Genomic DNA, 20,910 nt, shown 5'->3' with positions numbered 1-20,910 from the left:
GGTTTGAAATCTATAGGACGGACACCAGGCCCGACCCAGGCGGTTCTGGAATCACTCCCCCGACTACCAATCCATATAGATTCTCCGCTCCCCTCCCCTCCGACGGCAAGCCCTCAAAACCCTGCCTTCCGGGGTGCAGGGAGAAGCCAGCCGCACTCCAATGACTCAACCACGGCCCAAGACACGATCAAATAATACATAAATGAATGAGAGCATACTTTGATGAATAAAGGACTCCGTGTTCCAATAAAACTTTATTTGGCCCATCCTGATCAAGTTTAATAGATCTTTTGAAAACATGAGTAGTTATAACAATTCCTCTATAATAACAATTATATATGAACTCTTGGTCAAGGTCAGCAGCTTGTTCCTTTACCAAAAAAGTAAAGCCGCCCTCTGAGGACAAATGGCACATGAGGAGCGGTGTGTCTTATTTAAAAAAAGAAAGAAAGAAAGAAAGAAAGAAAGAAAGAAAGAAAGAAAGAAAGAAACTCAAACACTTCATATTTACATATTTTCCATTAAAAATTATGGTCAGTGTGATTAATTTTGTTTTTAAATATAAGTTTCTAACGTGTTGCAGCTTTCAATGTACAACTCTTATAAGGTTAGCTGATAAGTTTAAGGTGCTGTCAAGGTGAGGGTGAACACAGCCCAAGGCCAACACTGGGGAGTCCTCGGCAGACTGGCTAGACCTCCCATGGCTATCTTTGGGGGTGCTGGGGGAGCAGAATACCAGTGGTGGGAATGGCAGAACATTTCGGGGAATGGACTCTGCTTCCGCAGAGGGCTTGCTGTGCCCGTACACCATCACCCCAGGCTCTGAATGCGAGGACACCTCTGGTGTGCACGCCCCAAACTCAGCCTGAAGCTACGAGGGGCATGGCTGCTTGGAAGCCCTTCCTGTGTCCTGGGGTCTCTACGCTGGTGCCTGACCCCTGAGGACTTTTCCTGTTGGCACCCCGCCTTTCCCATCTTCCCACCTTGCTCCCAAGGCCACTTGCTTTCCATGCATTTCTTTAGGGACCACTCTTTGCCAGGGCTAAATGGATGATCAAAATCAAGGTCAGTATTCACGAAGCATGATCGGTCCCGTGTGAAATCTTCTCTCCTAACACATTTGCTCTATGGTGGGCACCTCATGGCCTTGTTTACTCCAAAGGCGCAATCTATGCCAAGAACATCAGTTCCCAAGGTCGGCTGGGAGAGGAGTTGTGTACGTGTGTGTGTGTGGGTTCCATGTATGTGGCTGGGTGTTGGGCTGCAGGCGTTACTGCAACTGCTGTCTTCAAACTCACCTGTGTATGACACTCCCTGGGGAGCTGAGGCCGTGACCTTGCATCCGTGCATGTGTCAGGAAAGTGCATAGGGAGTTCTGGAGGAGGTGTGTGCCCAGGTCTGGAAGATGAGCTCTTGGACCACAGATCCCCCACTGGTCTGACCTGAGCCAAGGTCTTCAGACCAGACAGGGATGAGGCAAACAGGGGTGTGGCAGGTGGGGATACTGAAGTACTTGAGGAACCAGAAAACATCTGGTTGGTCTGTAGGGTAAAACTAGCTCAGTTTCCCATTTTGGAATATAAAGCAACATTGCTCTGAATAAAAGATGGGATAGGGCAGATGGTGATGGGCAGGGAGGAAACACCTTGGACCAAGGTTTTTGATTGGAAAGCTACAGGGCCCCCAGCAGAGGAAGACAGTTTAGAGTGGACAGACACTGGCCTAGGAGACCGGGCTCCCAGCCTTGCCCTGGGGGTAAGCACTTCACTTGGCTTCTCCTGACCTCACTGTCCTTCCTCTGTCCGTGAGGCTAGACTGGCCAGATGGTTTCAACCACCGGCCAGCAAGATTCCTCTGCACCCGGCGGGGCTTGCAGGCTGCTGTCTAAGACACACTGCTTCCCGGCAAACCGCCACCTAGCAAGTGCCCCCTCTTTGCTGGGAAAGTGATCAACCCCTAAACTAGGCTCCTGTTCAAACCTGCTCCCAGAGGTTAAAGGCTAGTTATTAAGGCAGTTTAAGAAATGGACATTCCTCTCCCTCCTCGGATCCTTCCTGTGTTTTGCTACCCCCAAGGCAGCAGAGAGGGGTGCAGGGGGCGGTGGAGATGCCGGGGAGGAGGGCCAGCCCCTTCTTGCCAGGCCGGGCTTTCCCGGGTGGCCTCCGCTCGGGGGTGCCTGGAGCTCCCCCTCTCCCTCACCACCTTTCTTTGGAGAAGGCCTCGGTCTGCACAAGATCGCCAGGGTGCTCGGGCAGGCACGCACCGTTGAGGTCACCCAGTTTATTGTCCGGCAGGTCCTCGGGCTTGCTGCAGAGCTTCAGGGCGCGGGAGATGAACACGTCCAGGTCGAACTGGGGGCTGGCGCCCCCGTCGATGGGGGCCGGGCGGCCGGGCGGAGAGGCAGACAGGCGGCGCTCAGGGCTGTCGGGGGGCGGGCTGGCGCGCTCCGGGCCTCCTTGCGTGCTCTTGACCCACTGCGCGATCTCCAGGAAGAGGTTGGCCGGCTCGTCCTCGCGTGGCCCGGCGTCCGCGGCCACTGTGGTGCTCGGGGGCGCCCCAGCCGCCTGCTTCCAGTGCGACAGGTCCAGGATGAGCTTGGGCTCGGAGTAGTGATGTGGCTTGCTGTCGCGCCACAGCAGCTTGTCCAGGTAGGAAGGCGAGCCCACCTTGTAGTCGCAGGAGCGCCCGTAGTCGGCCTCGAAGGCGCGCTCCATGGACGAGTGCGAGCGCTCCAGGAAGCGCTCCGAGCTGCTCTGCGAGTCCTTGCGCGGGTCCACCTGCACGTCCTCCGCCAGCGGCGCCGAGCCAGCGCGCGGGTCGCGCTGCACCTCGCTGGCGTCCTGGCACCGGTCCGGCCTCCACTCCAGGTCCGAGGACAGGCTCACAGGGTACCTGCAAGGGTGCAGACAGACGGAATGGTGAGTTGCCTTCTCCGAGGGAGCCAAGGCCCCGCATCCCTGTCTGCCTTTCCATTTCTTTCCTGTCTCTCTGGTCCTGTGACCGCCCCCACCCACACCCCCCAGGGCTCCGGTGGAGGGACTGATTTTTTTTGGCTTAACCTTTGTATTCTTCTGCACTCATTCAATGTCCTATAGATACTTCTTGAGCACATTATTAAGTGCAAGGCACCGGCATTGCCAGGTACAGCAGTGAACCAAACAACAAATTCCCTGGCCTCGTGGAACCTCCTTTCAAATGGACCCACAAGGCAGTACTCCTCAGACACGCATACAAATCCCCTGAGACCCTTGCAAAGTGGCCACTCTTGATCCAGTAGCCCTGAGGCGGGCCAGAGAGTCCGTGGTTCTAACCAGCTCCCAGGTGATGCTGATGCTGCTGGTCCAGGGACCACACTTCGAGTAGCAGAGCCCTAATGAGTGCTCTTGGTCCTGGCTCAGATTAGAATCACCCCACACTCTGATTCTGCAGGTCTCCACTGGGGCTCTGCGTCTGCATGGTTTTAGCACATCCCCAGGGGATGCTAAGGTATGGCCTGGGCTAAGACCTCTTGCCTTAGGGGCTCTGGTTAGATGCCTCCCACCCACAGCACCCTGCGACAATGCAGTGCAGGTGGGATCTCTGGAAAGGTTCTAGACACCTTCCGGAGAGGCCAAAGATCCTTGGAATCCTGCCTTCTGTCAAGTGCCCTGCAGCCACGGAGAGCAAAGTCAGCTAGCCAAGAGCAAATGAAGGGCAGGTGTGCAGGCCATCGGCTCGAGCTGGGCCCTCTCTTCCCCATGCCAGGTGCTCCGTGAAGAACCATGTGGAGGGAAGCAGGGAGCACAGGGAAGGCCGTGGCCCACAGCTGGCTGCTCACAGTACAGGATGCCCAGAGCTCACACAGGAAAAGCCGGCGCACCAAGGACGGGCAGGTTTGGCTGTGAGAGCACAGACACAGAGGAGCGGTCCGCACGATGTGGTTTACGAGACACAGGGAGGCCCCAGGACCGCCGCCCTCTCTCCCAGTGACACCACGAGGGCAGGAGTCCCTCCCAGAGGCGAACACCGCCTCTTTCCACAAGGGTCCTAGAAACCGCCGAGATTTCTAGGAGGAAGAACTTGAGAAGACCCTAATCCCTGGCTGCTACGCACCGGGAGCCAAGCGCCGGTTCTCGGAGGTCTCAGACGAGACCCTGTGGAATCAGCATTATCATGCCACTTTCCCGATGTCCCCATTGGGACATGACGCTGGCGCTCATCCAAGGTTAAGCCATTTGCCCAAAGTAGGAGGGCCTGTAGGAAGGAGTCTGCCATGGATGGCCCATCTCCATTAGGAAGGTGTGGTGGCAAAGTCGGGAGCAGAACTCTGTCAGGCTTAGAAACGGGCAGAGCTGGTGGGCAGTGGCCAAAGAAACCCTGCTAGTTTTCCCCGCCCCAGCCCTGCACTCAGCCGTGATAAGCACGGGGTGGGCCTCCCTGGGCCAGTGCTCTGAGCCCTTGAGCTCTGTGGCGCAGAGGAGGAGGGGCTGCAGGGACCACAGTCAAGGGCGGGAAAGGCATGGGGGTGGCAGAAGGAAGGGTCTTCATTCATCTCTATTTGCTGGCAACTCTTGATAACAACCGACAACAACAAACCCACAAACCTGTCCAAAAATAGCAACGCTGCCCCGGCCCTCCCACTGCCTCCTTACGCTGAAACCTATCATCTGTCAAATGACTGAAAAGGAGAACTTGCTCATCTGTCACTTACGTAACTCACTGTCACATCCCCACAGCAGCGGGGCTCCCACTTAGGCCTCCTCAAAGTCCTAGCTGCTAAGCCCTTGACTTCTATTTCTAAACTGAGCAGCTCTCAGCTCTCCCGACCCCGGATTAGCAGATGGTGACGCCCAGATGTTTAGCTGCCTGAGCTCAACGTCAGAACAGGAAGGGTCCCGAGAAATCATGCCTACACAGAGATTGTTAAAAAATGTGTGTTCTACCCAATGCTGAATCACGGTAGTGACTTCCGGGTACACTGTGTTGGGAGGGATTCGGAGGCTCAGCCCAGTCTGGCAGGCCAGAGTGCTGTCACTGCTCAGCAGTGTCTGACATAGAAGCAGATGCAGGAGGCCCCCCAGGAGGCAGGCGTTAGCTGTGTGGCCTGACGCTAGTCTGTACCCTCTCTGAGCTGTGGCTTCATCATGTGTCACTGGGCAGTAGTGATAACGGCACCCCCCCTTCATGGCACTCTCGGGAGATTTCAATGATGAGGACCATGCGGTCATAAATGTCACAGTGTCTCCTCTCTGTGCGCTGGCGCAGTCTCCTTTTCTAGGGCAGACTCCCAGTCTGCCAGAAGTGAGTTCCAGTGACGGGTACTCCTTAAATGTCGCTGAACCTTGGATTGAGCCCTGGCTCTAGAACATTCAGGGTGGGGAGGACAGGGGTGGTGGCCGTGTTGCACAAAGGAAGGTTCCCGACCCACACATGCTCACCTGCTGGGAGTGCCTGGGGACAGGAGAGAAAGGCAGAAAGCTAAGTGGGGAAAGAACCCCACAGGGTAAAGAGCTTGGGAGGTAGAGGGAAAGGTCACAGAGGATCAGAGGCAAAACAGAAACAGGAGGATGAGAAAGTGGATTCTACACGCCAGAGCCGGAGGCCCCTGGAACCGCACCTGTCCCAGTTGGAGAGCTGGCTCTGGTTGGCAGCCATCAGCAGGATGTCATCGATCTCATCTTCAATGCGGAAGGGGTGCTGCGAGGTGGGCTCGTCCTCCGGGCACGAGTACGGGCTCATGTAGGGGTGCTGCAGCCCCATCTCTGCTGTTAGGCGATCCATGGGGTTAAAGGTCAGGATCTTCTCCAGAAAGTCAATGGCTGCGGGGGGCAAAACAGGACAGGAAAGTCATTCACTGCCCTGCGTAGCAGAGACATTTTTGGTACTTTCCCATTTGTAAAAAGGTTTTCAGCCATTCTCCTTTCTTGTGATCCTCACCACAGTCCAGTGACAAATTCAGAGTAGATAATTGCTTTTCTGATTTCACAAATGAATAAACAGAGGCCCAGCGGGGAAAAGTGACTTGTCCCAGTTGCTGTTGGTTAAGAGCCGGTACAGGGCTAGGAGTCTGCCTTAGGCTGGTGTGGGCTGTAGGCGTGTACGGGGTGACGCTCCCTGGAAGCACTGGCAGGGAAGGGGGCTGTGCGCATGAGCAGGACACCTGGCGCTCAGTCCCATTTGGGGGGGCAGGCATCCTCTAGGAGTCAGCATGGGACACACCTCAGAGGTGGTTCCCTTGTGGGGTCGGGGGGAGCTGCGGTGTCTCTACACCCACTCCCATTGGCTACAGATTGTGTGTTGCTGTGGTGCCCGGGGGAGCCTTGGCTCCCAGGTGCCGGCAGTGACCCATGAGACAGGCCACCGAAAGGTGAGGCAGGTGGGACAGGCCCGATAGCCCAGGGCTCCTGAGCCCTGCCTTCCTACCACGGGCTGCCCCTGGAAGTTTGACAAACAACAGCAGGCGGGCTTGATATTAAAATATTTAAGCACCAAGCTGAAGCCCTCCTGGGGACCAGGGTCCAGATCAAGGGGAGGTCCTAGGCAGCTGGAACCTGGGGACAGGAAGGGACACTCCGAAGCCTTGTACGGTGGCTGGCTGTCCGCCAGCATGAAAGTACATCGAAATTTCAGTAGCCAGTCAGGCGGTGTGGGTACGCAGTGTCCACACACCAGCTCTGCGCACAGGACTGGTGTCCTTTCTCCAGGCGGGGCAGGGGCAGCCATCTGCCTTGTGGGCTCTGCCCTGGCTCATCTCAGCACCAAGGTCTAGCCTGGAGGTTCGCATCACGTCTCAGCGCGGGAGAGCCCACCTGAATTCTGACGGGGCTAATCGGTTACGGCCCACGTGGCAGGGGAGAAACGCTGCAAGCCAGCCACTACTGCCCTGCCCCTCACACCAGCCCTGGGTCTCTCTGCAGGAAAATTCATCAATGATTCAGGAAACTGATGGATCCAGGAGGACGCGGTGCGGCTCCGTTAAGCCCAGACGGCAAGATCAGTAAAGCAGCAGGAATTCCGCCAAGAGCTCCGAGGCTCAGGGGGAGCCTCTGGGTCAGGGCTGGGGACCTGAAAGACCCTCGCAGATGGGTGGGGCCGGGAAGAACGGGGCCCTGCAGCACACAGTCCACTCTGGCCCTGCCTGACTCTGGGCAGGGTGAGCTTCTCCCTCTTTGGGCTGCCGCCCTCCCTCCATCCAGCTGATTACTCTGGACCTTCTGACAAGGACAGGAGAGAGCTGAAGCTCTGGACATGGGCAGGCATCATCACCGGCATCCCTGTTGTTAACAAAGCCCAGCGAACCCTGAAGTGCCCCCCACGGACTCTAGTGCAGATAAGTCTCCTCCTTCCTCTTCCTGACAGCTGGTCTTCCAGCAGGTGCCAGACACTTCCAGAAGCCTAAAGACTAGAAAATCCCTTCTTATCTCTAAGCTAAATCTGCCCCCTTTAACCTCCACCCCCAGGCCTAGCTCTGTCCTCTACGGGTCTCCCATGTCCAGTCCCCTCAGGTTCCAAGGCAGCAGCCAGGTCCTGGGCAAGGCCCCTCTGCCGGGCACACACTGGCCTGGCTCTCCCAGCCGCCCCTGCAGTCTGACGCGGCTGTGGGATGGGAGGCTGGGGGGCGGGGTGGGAGTGACGTGTGCACCCCACTTCCAGGCTGGATGCATGAAAGTCTCCTGTAAGAGTCTCTCGCCTCTCTTCCCCTGGCTTAGGCTGGAAGTGGGTGTCCAGGGGACCCTGAAGGCTGCGTGTTGAAGAGGGCAGACACTTCTCTGACAGTCTGGGTTCCGGGAGAGCCCCAGGCTCCCCCACTCTGTCCAGACTGGAGGCGAGGCGTGTCTACACTGCCAGCAGATCTTCCTGGAGTTTCCGCATGTATCTGCCACGGCACTGGCTTTGTTTTTCTCAATGCAGAAACGAAGCCCTCCCACCCCCCGACTCCTCTTCTCTGGGCTCAACCTCCCCACATTTTCTGAAGGCATTTCGTACCATCTTGTCACCTTTCTGTGGCCCAGTGGACTTCAAACGGGACTTTCCAGAGCCCCCGGGGTTCTGGAAGTATCCTCAGGGGCATCTTTGGTGACTGAGAGGCAGGGGGGCCCTGAGGCCCCAACCCTGCTTCACCCAGAGCGCTCCCAGTAGATCTGTCACTTGTGACACCTCTACTCTGTAGGGTAAGCGGAGCTCAGAACCGATGCTTCCATATGATGGTCCCGGGGTCCGTCTCCCTCGTCCTGCCTTGATGGCTCTGTCAGCCACTGAGGGACAGAGTCACCCAGGCTGCCCTTTGAGCCTCTGTGGGCTACAGCCAGAGAGAGACTCTGCCTCTTCCCAGGCCTGCAGGGCCTCGGATGCACAGAAAAGGGAGGGCCTGCCAGTCACCAGCTGGCTCTCCTAGGTGGGTGCCTTGTTGCTCTCCTCCGACCCCTAGTTCATTCTGGGGACCCCTCATTCTCCTAAAGCCAGAGGTCAGCTGGAGACCTCCTTTCAAGGCCAGCTCTTCAAGGCCAGAGGCGAGGGAGTTTTGGTTGGAGTTGAGTTTTGGCACACAGGGAGAGAGGAGCAAGTCCAGCTTCAGTGAACACTGTTCAGCTACAGGATCAAGTCCAAAGTCATTGGCCTCTCGGCCCTTCTCACCTCTCCAGCCTCGCTTCCTACGTACAGGTCTGTGACTCGTCCTGCTGGTCTGGGCCTCACCATGTCCCCCCCGCCAACTTCCCTGTCCCTCTCCACTCCCTCTCTCTCCACTCTCGTTGGCCCCTTAGGATGTGTTCCTTAGTCTTTGTTCTCCCCTCACGTTTTGGTTCTCACCCTCTTCCCAGCGAGAGTACCTCTCGTGTCTCAGAACTTCCACCCCTGACTGTGGGGGCTTAATGCACGTCGGGGGATGCTGCCGGCGATAATGAGGGGCTTCATCTCCTATCAGGACCAAGTCTGATTTTGTGGAGACACAGCCCACCACTCTGAAAGCCAGGGCACCGAGGGGCTGCTGTGTGTGCGGCTGCTTGGGGGAGGGGACGTGGTGACACGTCCCTGACCCAGAATTCCTGAGAGGTGAATGCCCGTCCCGTCTTGTGGTGGGGTGTCTACAGGGCCCTGGGACTCAAATACAGATGGGCTGAGTCTTAATTTGTGGTGAATGAAATGATCCTTCCTCCCCTTTCATGAAGAGAAAACCGAGGCAGCTTACGATTGAGTGGGGATCATGGCCACGGACATTGTTAGAAGACACTGGTGGTCCAAGTTCTTGGTCTCTTGATGGTCTCATTCGTAATAATGGACAAAAGTGGCGTGGAATAAAACCTATTTCACCACCTCCACCACAGCGAGCTGGGGCCACGGGACTGAGTTCTGGCCAACAAAACGTGAGTGGAGGTGAGGTGTCCAAATTCCTGCTTATGACCTTAAGGGCAAGCAGACCTGCCCCCCTTCCCGACCTTCCTCCAGGTAGTAAGGGCAGCACCCTAAGATGGCTGAACAGCAGGATGGAAGGGGCCTGCGCCCCTGGATGACTTTGCAGCAGGCTCACCGTCTTGGCCCTGGACTGTCTGCTTTGTGATTACTACAGAAGAGAAGAATAAGCTTCCTAACTTCTTTTTCCTTAAATGAGAAAGAAATCTTATGTAAGCCATTAGGAATTTGGGTGTCTCTTCCAATTGGCTGAACCTGTGTCCTACCTAACACAGGTAGGGGTCTCCTCAGGAAGCCTCTGGTAGGTGTGACATCCAGTGATAATGTTAACATTTTATTTAAAGATTTTATTTATTTATCTGAGAGAGAGACAGAGCAGAAGCAGGGAGTGGGGCAGAGGGAGAGGGAGAAGCAGACTGCCCGCCAAGCTTGGAACCTGACACAGGGACTCCATCCCAGGACCCTGAGATCATGACCTGAGCTGAAGGCAGACACTTAGCTGCCTGAGCCACCCAGGCGCCCCTGATGTTAACACTTCAGCTGAGGGAGCAACCCTCCTAGGCCCAGGGCTTTACACATTCTATTTTACTCACCCGTCACGTGTCCCCGTTACACGGATCACTGAACTCATCTTACAATTAAGGAAACAGAGGCAGAGAGGTTAGGAAACTCATTCAAGGCCAAACAGCTACTCCCCAATGGAACTGGGCAATGAGTCTGGGTCTGGGTCTGAAGGTCATAAAACCCACGTTCTCCGCACCACACCATCAAAGGAAACAAGGAAAGGGGAGATGAAGGAGGAGACGGAGGAAGGCAAGTGAGAAAGACGAGAAGGAAAAGGAAGCAAAGACAAGGACAGACTCTGGAGGACGCCAAGCTTTGCCTTGAGGGTCTCCTGGCGGCCGAACTCTGGGGGCCAGTGACGCTCACTCTGGAAGGAACTGGGACAAACTCCTGGTGTAGTGGCATGCCTTGGCCCCTCCGTCTAGGAACTCGGCATGGTCGTTCTGGAAGCTGACCACCTGCCCAGGCCCTGGGAGAAGCCAGAGCGCAGCCTCCCAGAGGCTGGCCTGGCCCCAGGCGGAGGTACCTTCGCTGTTCACTTCGGGGAGCAGTTTGCGCAGCGGCCTCTTCACCTCCCAGCTGCTGCTGACGAACGAAGGCATCACCCTGAGCAGCTCGTCTTTGTCCTCCTCGCGGATCACGGGGATGGTCTCTAGGATGAGCTGCATCTGCTCCAGCTCGTGAGCCCCTGGGGAGCCAAATACCATGTGGTTAAGAGCATTGCCCGAGAGGCTGGGGCAGTGGAAGCCCCAGGGGGGTTCTGGAAGGACGGTGGGAGCAGCACCGGGCTGGCAGCCAGGGGACCCGGGTTCGGGTCTTCACTCGGCCGCTGACTTGCTGTGTGACTGCAGGCAGGTTGCTTGCCATCTCTGAGGCTTGGCTTTGACAAGTGTCTCTGCCTCTGGAATGGACCCGTCTGATACAGACTGAGTCAGCAGAGCTAATGTGACGGGAACAGCTGGGCCCAGTGCTCTGTCCCAGATGCCTCTGTGTGTTCTTTCCTGGGCTGGGCAAAGAAGTGATTTTTAAAACAAGGACTGAGTCTCACCTTTTGGCTATCCAATTAGAAGGACCCTAATGAGGAGGGGGACAATCAGAAATAACCAGCTGGCTCTGGAATGCGGCTTGTGTTCCCTAAGGCAGAGGGGAGGAGGACAGGCTATGCCAGGTGTGTGGGAGAAGGTGCTGGGACAGGACGGAGTCGGGCATTTATTCACGCCTGTGCTCCTTCATCCCTTCACCAAATATCGACTTACTGAGCACCCTCTCCCTGGCAGGCTGGATGCTCGGCCATAAGAAGCTTCAGTCTTTATGAGTCTCCGAAACGCAACTCATCTTTGCCACCCAAGCACTGACGCGCTCTCGGCGCGGCGGCACTGCTGGTAGGGGTCAGGTCTCTCTCCTCGCTGTGCCCCCGACCTCCAGCTGCTCTTACTCCCACTGCTTCCTTTTCCCCTTTTTGCTTGCTAGCCTTTCCACTTACTTCCACCAGTTTAAATCCTTAAACAAGACTTTCTATCTTCAAGAAGTCCCCAGATTTATGTAGCTGCTCTGCGTGCCTATCCCTTACCACCGATTCCAAACTGCCGGAAGCTGGCACCCTATGGTGGGGCTCCTCCGTGTCCCCCAATGACGCCCGGTGCAGCCCTGAGCGGACGGGATTACTGCGATGCTGTCCCAGCAAGGGCCTATGGCTCAGGCGGTTTGGAAGCGGTCCCTTTGGCCTCCCCGTGTGCGGGCTCATGGAGGGTCAGTTCAGGGACCCTGGGAGCCCCCTGCACAGTCCCCTCCCCAAATGAACACTCCAGACTGGCTGGTCACAGTGGCAGGGAGAGAAGAGGAAGAGTCTGAAAATGTAGGATGGGTGTTCCCAGTGGTCAATCCCAAGGTGTCTGAATAGAAGTCGTTACTTGACTTTGAAAGTTCTGCCCTCAAAAGGCTATTTTTCAGCCTCTCTGGTATCTTGCCAGAAATGATAAGGGGCTTCCAAATAGGTCCATAAAGCCATACATGTCATTTTAAAGAGAAAGACTAGGATGCTTTGTGGTTAGCATTTTTTTTTTTGGTCTTATTTTGTTTTGTGTGTGTGTGTGTGTGTGTGTGTGTGTGTGTGGTTTTTCCTTTTTTTCCCCTTTCAATCAGTTCTCCCTTTTTATAGAACATCAGAGAAGGAAGATGGCATGGGCAGTGACTTACCAGCAAAGAGCATTCTCCCCGTGAGCATCTCAGCCAGGATGCAGCCGGCGGCCCACATGTCGATGGCTTTGGTGTAGTTGTTGGGGGAGAGGAGCAGGCGCGGCGAGCGGTACCACTTAGTCACCAACCCTTCCGACAGGTAACCCTGGAAGACAAAACCCCCGGCTCTGAGGAGCAGCCATGTGCTGATATATCCTCTCTCCCCAGCACCTTCTTGTTTCTTTCCACCTGAAGACAGCACCCCGTCCAGGATCCTTCCACTCTGGAGCCTTCCCTGAGGCCCAGCGGTTCTCCACTGTGAGTGGGGAGGCAAGAGACCAACAGTCTGGAAGGAAGGCTTTCCCACCCCAACGTGACATCATCCTGCCAAACAAATCTGCCCTCATCTAGTCAGAAGCTGGGCACCTAGGAGCCAAACTCAAGTTCATTACCATCATCAACACAGTGATGACGAGAACTTGGAATTTCATTGATGCAGCGGCTGAATTTCAGCAATGGCCACACCTCTGAAATCAAGCCAGTTACTTTGGTGCTGAAGGTAAGAATTAATGCAGCTACAGAGCTGGTGAGGCCAAGCCCCTGCTGACAATGGATAAAGCCAGCTCTGTAATGGGTGCAGGTGAAGGGCATACGGAAACACCCTGAACGGAGAGTGGGTGCAGCTTGGGTTGGCCCAGAGGATTCTGGGAGCTCCACAGTGTCCTTTTGAGGGCGTCAATGTACTTGCTGATTTCAGCCACTGCTCAAGGATTTGTGGTCTGGGACAGAAGCCCTCCCTACAAGATGTGGTGGGAAGCTACGTGGTTTTGAACAGAATGGAAAAGATAGATGGGCAACTTGGAAATTGTTCTTTACATGTTGGGCCAGAAAGTTGGCCCAACAGTATGACCTGGGAGGTGTCCATTTGGATGACCCGGAACAGTCTCTAAACTGAGAAGGCAGACCCGTCTGGGGGTTAAGGTGAGACAATTCGGACGGAAGGGATTTGGTGGGAGAGCCTAGGGATGGTCTTGATATCTGCTGATGAAACTCCCCATTCAGCATTTGAACTGCCCTTTTTCCTGATGTAGGAACTCTCACAGACCCAGGCTCACGCAGATGAAAAGTTAAGAAGCCCCAATACCCACTAGGAGCTTTTGCTCAATTAATCCAGAATCTCTCTATTTGCTCAGCAAAGATCTGTTAACCATTTCAAACCTTCTGAGAGCCCTACAGTACGACGGCAGTTCTCTCTCCTCTGTGGTAGGTATTTCTTCAGAGTAGGGACCCAAACAGGTGGAGGGAAGGGGGAAAGAGGAAGCAACCACAGCATACCCTTTCCCTCACCTCAGTGCTCCCACCCAAATGAACTCCTTCGATTCCCTCATGTCCCTGTCATGTCACCCATCCCCCACCCCCTGGCCCCAGCCCCCTAGCGATCACGGTTCTCTGTCCTCTGCTTTTGCTTTGTATGGAATGCCATATACATGGAGTCCTAGCCCCTTTTTGAGTCTCAATTCCCTCACTTAGCAGGATACAGCTGGACTCATCCGTGTTGCTATATGTGCGGTGGTTTGTTAGGGGTTTAAGTGTGATCCTAAAAGTTACAGATAGACTGGGGGGGTCTTGCTGCCTCAGTCCGTGAACATGCGACTCTTGATCTCGGGGTTGTGACTTCAAGCCCCATGTCAGGTGTAGAGCTTACTTAAAAAATAAAATTTTAGGGGCGCCTGGGTGGCTCAGTGGGTTAAAGCCTCTGCCTTCAGGCTCAGGTCATGATCCCAGGGTCCTGGGATGGAGCCCCACATCAAGCTCTCTGCTCAGCAGGGAGCCTGCTTCCCCCTCTCTCTCTGCCTTCCTCTCTGCCTACTTGTGATCTCTGTCTGTCAAATAAATAAATAAAATAAAATAAAATAAAATTTTAGGGGCGCCTGGGTAGCTCAGTCGGTTGAGCGTCTTGATTTCGACTCAGGTCATGATCTCAGGGTCGTAGGAGTCCCTCATGGGTCTCTGTGCTCAGCGGGGAGTCTGCTTGAGATTCTCTCCTCCCTCTGTCCCCACCCCGCTTGCTCTCTCTCTTTAAATAAATAAGATCTTAAAAAAAAAAAAAATTCTTCAAAAAATCACAGCCGCAAGCCAAACTGTAGAAGTTCACTTTTGGGTGGGCAGGTCATCAGTAAAGAATGGTTTGATTGATTTTCCAGTCAGAGGCTGAGGCAGCCAGAGGGGAGTTTTCTCTGAAATGTAAATGAGCAGTCCTCTATGGGATGGAATTTCCTGTCATTAACACCTGCCAATCGGGCAGCACAGCAGCACGCAGGACTGAAGTGGGGACACAGGGAGGCTTCCTTCTGAAACACCTGCCTGGAAAGTAAAATAAAGATGTTTGCATGGGCAAGGCTGCCTCTGAGCCAGAAATGAGGCCCAGCCCATGACCACCGCTGAGAAAGTTCGTCCAACAGCTCTTCCTTACTTCGGAATGAAAACCGAGGTCCTGCTGCTTCCCCACGGTCACTAGTCCCTCAAGCTCTTTTGAAAACAGAGGACATACTGATGTGTTTCAGGAGCCACAGGGCAGAGGAGAATTTGGGAAGCTGCAGTGTCTTCTGTCAGGTGCTGGAGCAAGAGGAGCCCTGCAGAAGGGGGCGCTGGGAACAAGAGGAGGCTCCCTTTCTGGAAGGGGAGGCGGGGCAGGGCAAGGGAGGGCAGACATGGGGAAGGAGGTGGTGGCAGGGGTCCTGCCCTCAGCTCAGATGAGCCCTGCGTGTCCAAGCAAGAGGCTCTGGGGCCCACAACATGATCCCGGTGATCTGAATTCAAGAACATTTCAGCGGAGTGGGTGGGGTGAAAGCCAGAACTTTCTAGAATAAAAAGAGGGTAAAGAATACCCAGGAATGGAGAGTTTCTATCAGAAGGGCTCGCAAAACAGTAAGTAGATGGGCTCAACAGATATTTCTAAATGGCTTTACTGTCAGAGCCTGCAGGGTGTGCAGAGTTTCAGCTCCATCGGGATGTGGAGGAAACCTGTCGTCATACCTGGTCTCCCTGTGGTGCACCACTGTGTGGGGCTCTGAGGAGACGGGACACCAACACTCCCACGATTCTCCATGGCCCCCCCTCAGCACGTAAGAGGCAGGACTGGAGCTGCCCTTTCCCGAGGGTCCCTTTCCTCCTGCCACCCTGTCTGGAGGTGCTCCTGGGAGGCAGCTAGCCAGGATTCCCTGTCTAGACCCTGCCATGGGGGCCTCTGGGCCTTCTTCAGCGATGGCTCCAACCAGCCAGTGTCGCTTCCTTTTAGGGTCCAGTACAGCCAAGGGGAGGCTTTGATTTTAAAAGCACAGGAGGTGTTTGGGAAAGCAGCTAGCAGTGGCTGCCCTCTGGCGAAGGTAATCAGGGACCCCCAACAGATCCAGAGGGAGGGTCTGATTAACGCTCTGAGCATCCCCTGGGCAGAGGGAGCGGGGACACTGCATGCAGTCCCAGCTGCCTGCCAGGGAATCCAGAACAGCCTCGCTCAAACTCACTCCAGAAGGGTGGGCACCGATCCGCGGCAGGCACGGGGTGGGCGGGCTCCAGCTCTGTGCCTCCAGAGCCTGACCCCTTGTGTCTGGGACACAGAAGCTTAGGGAAGAAGCCATGTTCCACCTTCTGGCCCCTCACAGGGACAGGAGAATTGAAACGGGGACACATCCTCTGAAGAATAAAAGCCCAGTTTTGGGGTGTGTGTGTGTGACAAGGTGCGAAGGCTGGTTTCTCCCCTCATACTGAATGGCTGCTTAGGGCTGTCCCCACTTCCGGGCCAGGGTGGTGGGGACTCGGACTGCCTCACCTTCTCTACTGGAAGTCTGTGGCATGTGGTGTCCCTGTGCGGTGGAAATGAAGGTGATGATTAAAACCAGCCCTGTCTTCAAAGATGAAATAGTCAATATGGTTGTCAAAAGATAAGGAAATGACCTAGGTCAACATTTACGTGGGACCTACTCTGTGCTGAGCACTATGTTAGCATTTGACCTTTTTTTAAAGATCTATTTATTTATTTGAGAGAGAGAGAGGGAGTGGGAGGGAGGGGCTGAGGGAAAGGGAGAGAGAGCCTAGAGCAGACTCTGAGCTCAGCACGGAGCCCGCGGGGCACGATCTCATGACCCTGCCATCAGGACCTGAGCTGAAACCAAGAGTCGGACACTTAACAGACGGCGCCCCTGGATTAGCATTTTGCACGCTTTCATTCTGCCATCCTCCTGTCAGCCTCTGGATGCAGGCTCTCCACAGGGCAGTACCGCCCCCTGCCCAAGCTCGTATGACTGGGATGTGGCCTAGGGTGTCCCACTCCGGAGTCCTCTCTCTAACCTGCACATTGCTGGACCACCACCAGCACACGCACCAGAGCCCCCATAAGCAGCAAGGAAGAGGACTGCTTAGAATGCACAGGGACAGGCTTTGTTTGGCGGTGGGTCAGTGAAGGCTTCCTGGAGATGCGGTCCAAGCTGGTCTTGCTGGAGGGGACATCTTGGATAGTTGGGTGGTGACAACGGGCACCAGTGTGAGTCAAGGTAGAGGGTGGGAAGACCTAGAATGTGCTCAGGGGACAGAGAGACATCTGGGCATATGGACAAAGGGGCTGAGGAGAACGACCTTCGTTCTGAAAGTTAGTGGACTCCCAGCAAGGAGAATCAGGAGTGCTGGTGAGAGGTACAGATTGCCCAAAGCTGCTCACCTGGAGCCATTGGTCTTTATCCTGAATGAGCTCCCCAGGGAGCCTGCGTGCCCCTGCCCAGTTTGAGAACACCAGGAAGAACCAAGGCAGCCATGGAGAGTTGTGGAGTGAGGACGGAGGGGTTGTGAGTAGGATGCGAGTTTCATCAGAGGCTGTGAGAGGCTGCTCTGTTCTTCCTGTTCCCCCTGGACAGGTCTGCGTCCTCTGGTAGGGCTCCTACAGGTTCTTACTACCTGGGCAGGGTGTTGATGGAGCAAGGTGGTTACCGGCTCTGCAGTCCCTGTCCCTCGCAGCCTAGAGAGCCTTGCAAGCCTGGCTGGCACCAAGATGCTACTCTCTGGACAGCAGGGGATCCTGGGGCTCAGGAAGGCCCCCGGGGACCACGCGTCCTTGCAGCACACAGAGGCTCCCCTGTCTGAGCTAGAAGAAACTAGTTCAAGGGAAAAAGAAATCAGGCTACGGAGAAGTAAAATTTTTAGCCTTAGGGGTCCGTGCAGGTTGCTGCATGGGTGCTGTAACCCTTACAGGCGCGCTCGTTCCCAGAAGATCTTCCGGGGGGCGTGTGGTGGAAATCAAAGGGATGTCACACAAGGAATGGGAAAGACGCGGGATTTTAGCCTGGAGAACATAAAGGGGGTGCGTGGCATGAGAGCTGCCTTTAAGTGTTTTTTTTATTTATTTGAGAGAGAGAGAGATTGCATGGCCGGGGGAGGGGCAGAGAAAGAGGGAGAGAGAGGAGGATCTTGCAGACTCCATGCTGAGCGCAGAGGCTGACGTGGGGCTCGATCTCACCACCCTGAGATCCTGACCTGAGCTGAAATCAAGAGTCAGATGCTCAAATGACTGAGCCACCAGGGGCCCCAAGAGCTGACTTTAGATGTTTGCAAGGTTGTCATATGGAAGAGTTAAGCTTGTTCCCTGAGGCTCTGGGGACAGACATGAGCCAAAGCAGGAGACAGAAATCTCTGTAATAGGATCATACCAGCTAACATTCACTGAGCTCGTCAAACTGTGCTGCTTCACATGGATTAACACAGTTCATCCTCACAACAACCCAGGGAGACAGGGACTTTCACTGTAGCCATTTTACAGGGAGCAATCTAAGGCACAGAGAGGGTAAGCAATCTCTCTGGGGTCACACAGGCTGTACCGGGCAAGCTGAGATTCCACCGCAGGCTATGCCGCTGGGGTGCCTTCCATCTGACTATGCAGCCCTCCTGCCATTGACATCAGAAAAGCCTCTAAAGCCATCAGGGCTGTCAAAGGCGTCGGGGGTGGGGGGAGAGTGGAATGACGGGGAGAGGACTGGTCTCCTAACAGGGAGCAGTGTCCAGGCACAGCACGGAGAACCCTGACACCACTCCCCTGGTGGACGTCCAGAGCACCGCTTCTCGGACTTTGGCGTGCACTTGGACACTTGGGGACCCGGACTGATTCAGTGCACCCTCAGGTCATCAGGTGGGTGAGGTGATGCTGCGAGGTCAGAGGGCCGCACCTGGGCCAGCAAGGCCCTACTCGTCTTGCATATCACGACCAGCCTTAAGGACTTGTGATCTGCCTCGCTCACAGGCCAGGCAGATTTCCCCATCAGAGCAGCAGGCTGACCTACGATGGGGTTAATTCTTTGTGTTACAGACACTCATCAAAGATCATTTAGAAAAACAACACCTTCCCAGAGGCCCCTCTAAGCAAAGACGTATGGCCTTCCTCCTCCAGTCTTTTCCCTCCTAAGGTATAATTCTTACTTGTGCCAATATCCTCATCAGGCACGTTAGAAGCCTTTTTTAAAAGAAGTAACACCAGAGCCAAAGAGCCTTTCTTATTGCTGACTCCAAACTCATTCTATTAAACTCATTTCCATGAAAATATACAGCAGGGAATCGCTCAAGGCGAGGAAAGAAACACACAGTCTTCGAAGCCCAGTGCACAGCACAGTCGCTGGTAAGTAATGGGGTACGCTGTGCTCATCCAGCTCCGGTGCACACGGCTGAACAAAGAGTAGGGCTCAGTCGGCTGCACAGAGCGGTCATTAACTTCAAGATGCCCTCAACGCTGGTCGGCTGTCCCCGTTCGTCTGGGCTGCTCCTTCCCCACTCTGTCCACAGAGGGGATCCTGGCCATGAAATTCACAATCTCTTCCTAGGTTTCCATGGAAATCAACCAAAGCCCAGTTAAGTGTAAAGGCCTGAAGACTCCATGTGGTTATTTCTCTTTATAGTTAAATAATAATAATAATAATAATAATAAAAAATGATGAACTCATGACCCTGAGATCGAGAGTCGAGTGCTCTATGGATTGAGCCAGCCAGGTGCCCCAAAAGAATCATGGCTCAGTCGTTGGGCATCTGCCTTCAGCTCAGATCGTGATCCCACGTCCTGGGATCAAGCCCCACACTGGGCTCCCTGCTTGGCGGGAGACCGGCTTTTCCCTCCATCACTCTCCCTGCTTGTGTTCCCTCTCTCTGTTAAATAAGTAAGTAAAAATCTTTAAAAAAAAAATTGATTTTCAATTGTGGCAAAACACGCTTAACATAAAATTAGCCACTTTCAAGCGTACAATTAAGTGGCACTGAGTACATTCACGATGTTGTCCAACCATCACCACTGTGTGTTTCGCATAGTGAAAACGGAGTCTGTACCCATTAAACAAGTCCCCAGGCCCCGACTCCAACCTTCCACTTTCCTACCCAAACAAGCGTCATCATGTCCTTTTGTGACTGGCTTGTTTCACTCAGCCCAACGTTCTTCTTCTTCCTTTTACTTTTTATTCATTGATTTTTAAAAAGATTATTTATTTATTTGAGAGAGGGGGCGGGAGCGGGGGAGCAGAGGGGAAGGTAAAGAGTCTGAACAGACTCCAGAAAAGCCCAGAGCCCAACGCGGGGCTCCATTCCACAACCCCGAGATCCTGACCTGAGCCGAAACCGAGAGTTGGCTACTTAACTGCCTGAGCCGCCCGGGGGCCCTTTGCCTCTTACTTTTAAACTGCAGGAAAGTGGGAGCCATGGGGTGGGCTTCTTTTTAAAAAGCGCCTTCTTGAAATGTGGTTGTCTTCTAATAAAATGAGAGCTTCTGCCACAGATAAAAGCTCTGGACGTTGTCCTCCCAGGGTCCAAACCACGAACTCGCAATTCTATCACAGGTCAAAGACATGGCAAAATGTTCTGTTTGTCTGGAGATGTACCAAGATCACCAGCACTATCTGCACTGTCCTCGCCAGGGATGGGCCCCTGAGCTGGTTAGAGAGGTGGATGGAGGGAAGGCTTTGGTTGGGCTGCTTCAGCCTCAGTTTCCCCTCTGTTTGCACTCCTGGTCCTCAAGCATTCCTCTGTGGGGCGTTAGAGTCTTGGGATGGGCACCACAACCGCAACCTTTAAACCTGCTGGGCCCAAGTGACTCATTTTCAGTGGGCTGGTCTGTGAGCAAAGACTCGGATTAGGAAGACCCATTAACTGCCAGGCCCTAATTAGGCATTTGTCTCGCTGACCTTCGAGGGGAAATCTGGTGGCCGCCTGGGGCAGTGGCTCTCAAACCAGTTATGGTGGACTCTCCGGTGGGGGGGCAGGGGCAAGCATCCATCCTTTTTACAGTTCCCCACGTGATCCCACTTTGGAACCATACTTCAGAACCAGTGCCCTACAGATCAACTGCTTGGAAAGGTAAGCAGTATTTTCGAGGCTCCCCAGTTAGGGCAGCTTCTGTTTGTAGCCCCACTGGGGATGAGATGAATCCTTGAGCAGCCACATACGCTCCCCCGGAAGGCTGAGCCGTGGGAAGCAGACCTTGCCTGGAAAGCGACTAGTCGTAGCAATGGCTGCCATTTATTGAAAAACCTAACAATATGCCAGGCTCGGTGCCAAGGGCTGCTTTATTACTAGTGCATTTCATGATCAAAATGACTCTGTGAGAAAAATATAGAGTGGTGAGCAACTTGACCAAGGCCAGGTCGGCTAAAAATGGGCAGTGCTGAGACTCAGTCCCAGCCGTGCAACAGAACAAAGTCCCTGTCATCACGGAGCGCACCTGTTGGCCAGAAGGACAGCGGAACAAGCAAATGGATGATATGTCCC

At 54.5% G+C, this 20,910-nt stretch overlaps 1 protein-coding gene across 2 annotated transcripts in view; it reads right to left on the bottom strand.

Annotated features, from left to right (window-relative positions):
* Nucleotides 1-235: 235 nt before the first annotated feature.
* Nucleotides 236-20,910, bottom strand: part of MAPK4 (mitogen-activated protein kinase 4) — a 146,095-nt gene continuing 125,420 nt past the window's right edge. For both annotated transcript variants that reach the window (XM_046025983.1, XM_046025982.1), the window contains 4 exons: nt 12,148-12,292; nt 10,478-10,639; nt 5,597-5,798; nt 236-2,892 (listed from right to left, as the gene is read on the bottom strand). In XM_046025983.1, coding sequence (XP_045881939.1) covers nt 2,196-2,892; nt 5,597-5,798; nt 10,478-10,639; nt 12,148-12,292 — 1,206 coding nt within the window. In that variant the 3' untranslated portion in view covers nt 236-2,195. The remainder of the gene's footprint in view (nt 2,893-5,596; nt 5,799-10,477; nt 10,640-12,147; nt 12,293-20,910) is intronic.

The sequence above is a fragment of the Meles meles genome, chromosome 12, assembly GCF_922984935.1.
Source record: "Meles meles chromosome 12, mMelMel3.1 paternal haplotype, whole genome shotgun sequence".
In the NCBI taxonomy this organism is placed as follows: Eukaryota; Metazoa; Chordata; class Mammalia; order Carnivora; family Mustelidae; genus Meles; species Meles meles.
This window is presented reverse-complemented; position numbering and strand designations above follow the sequence as displayed.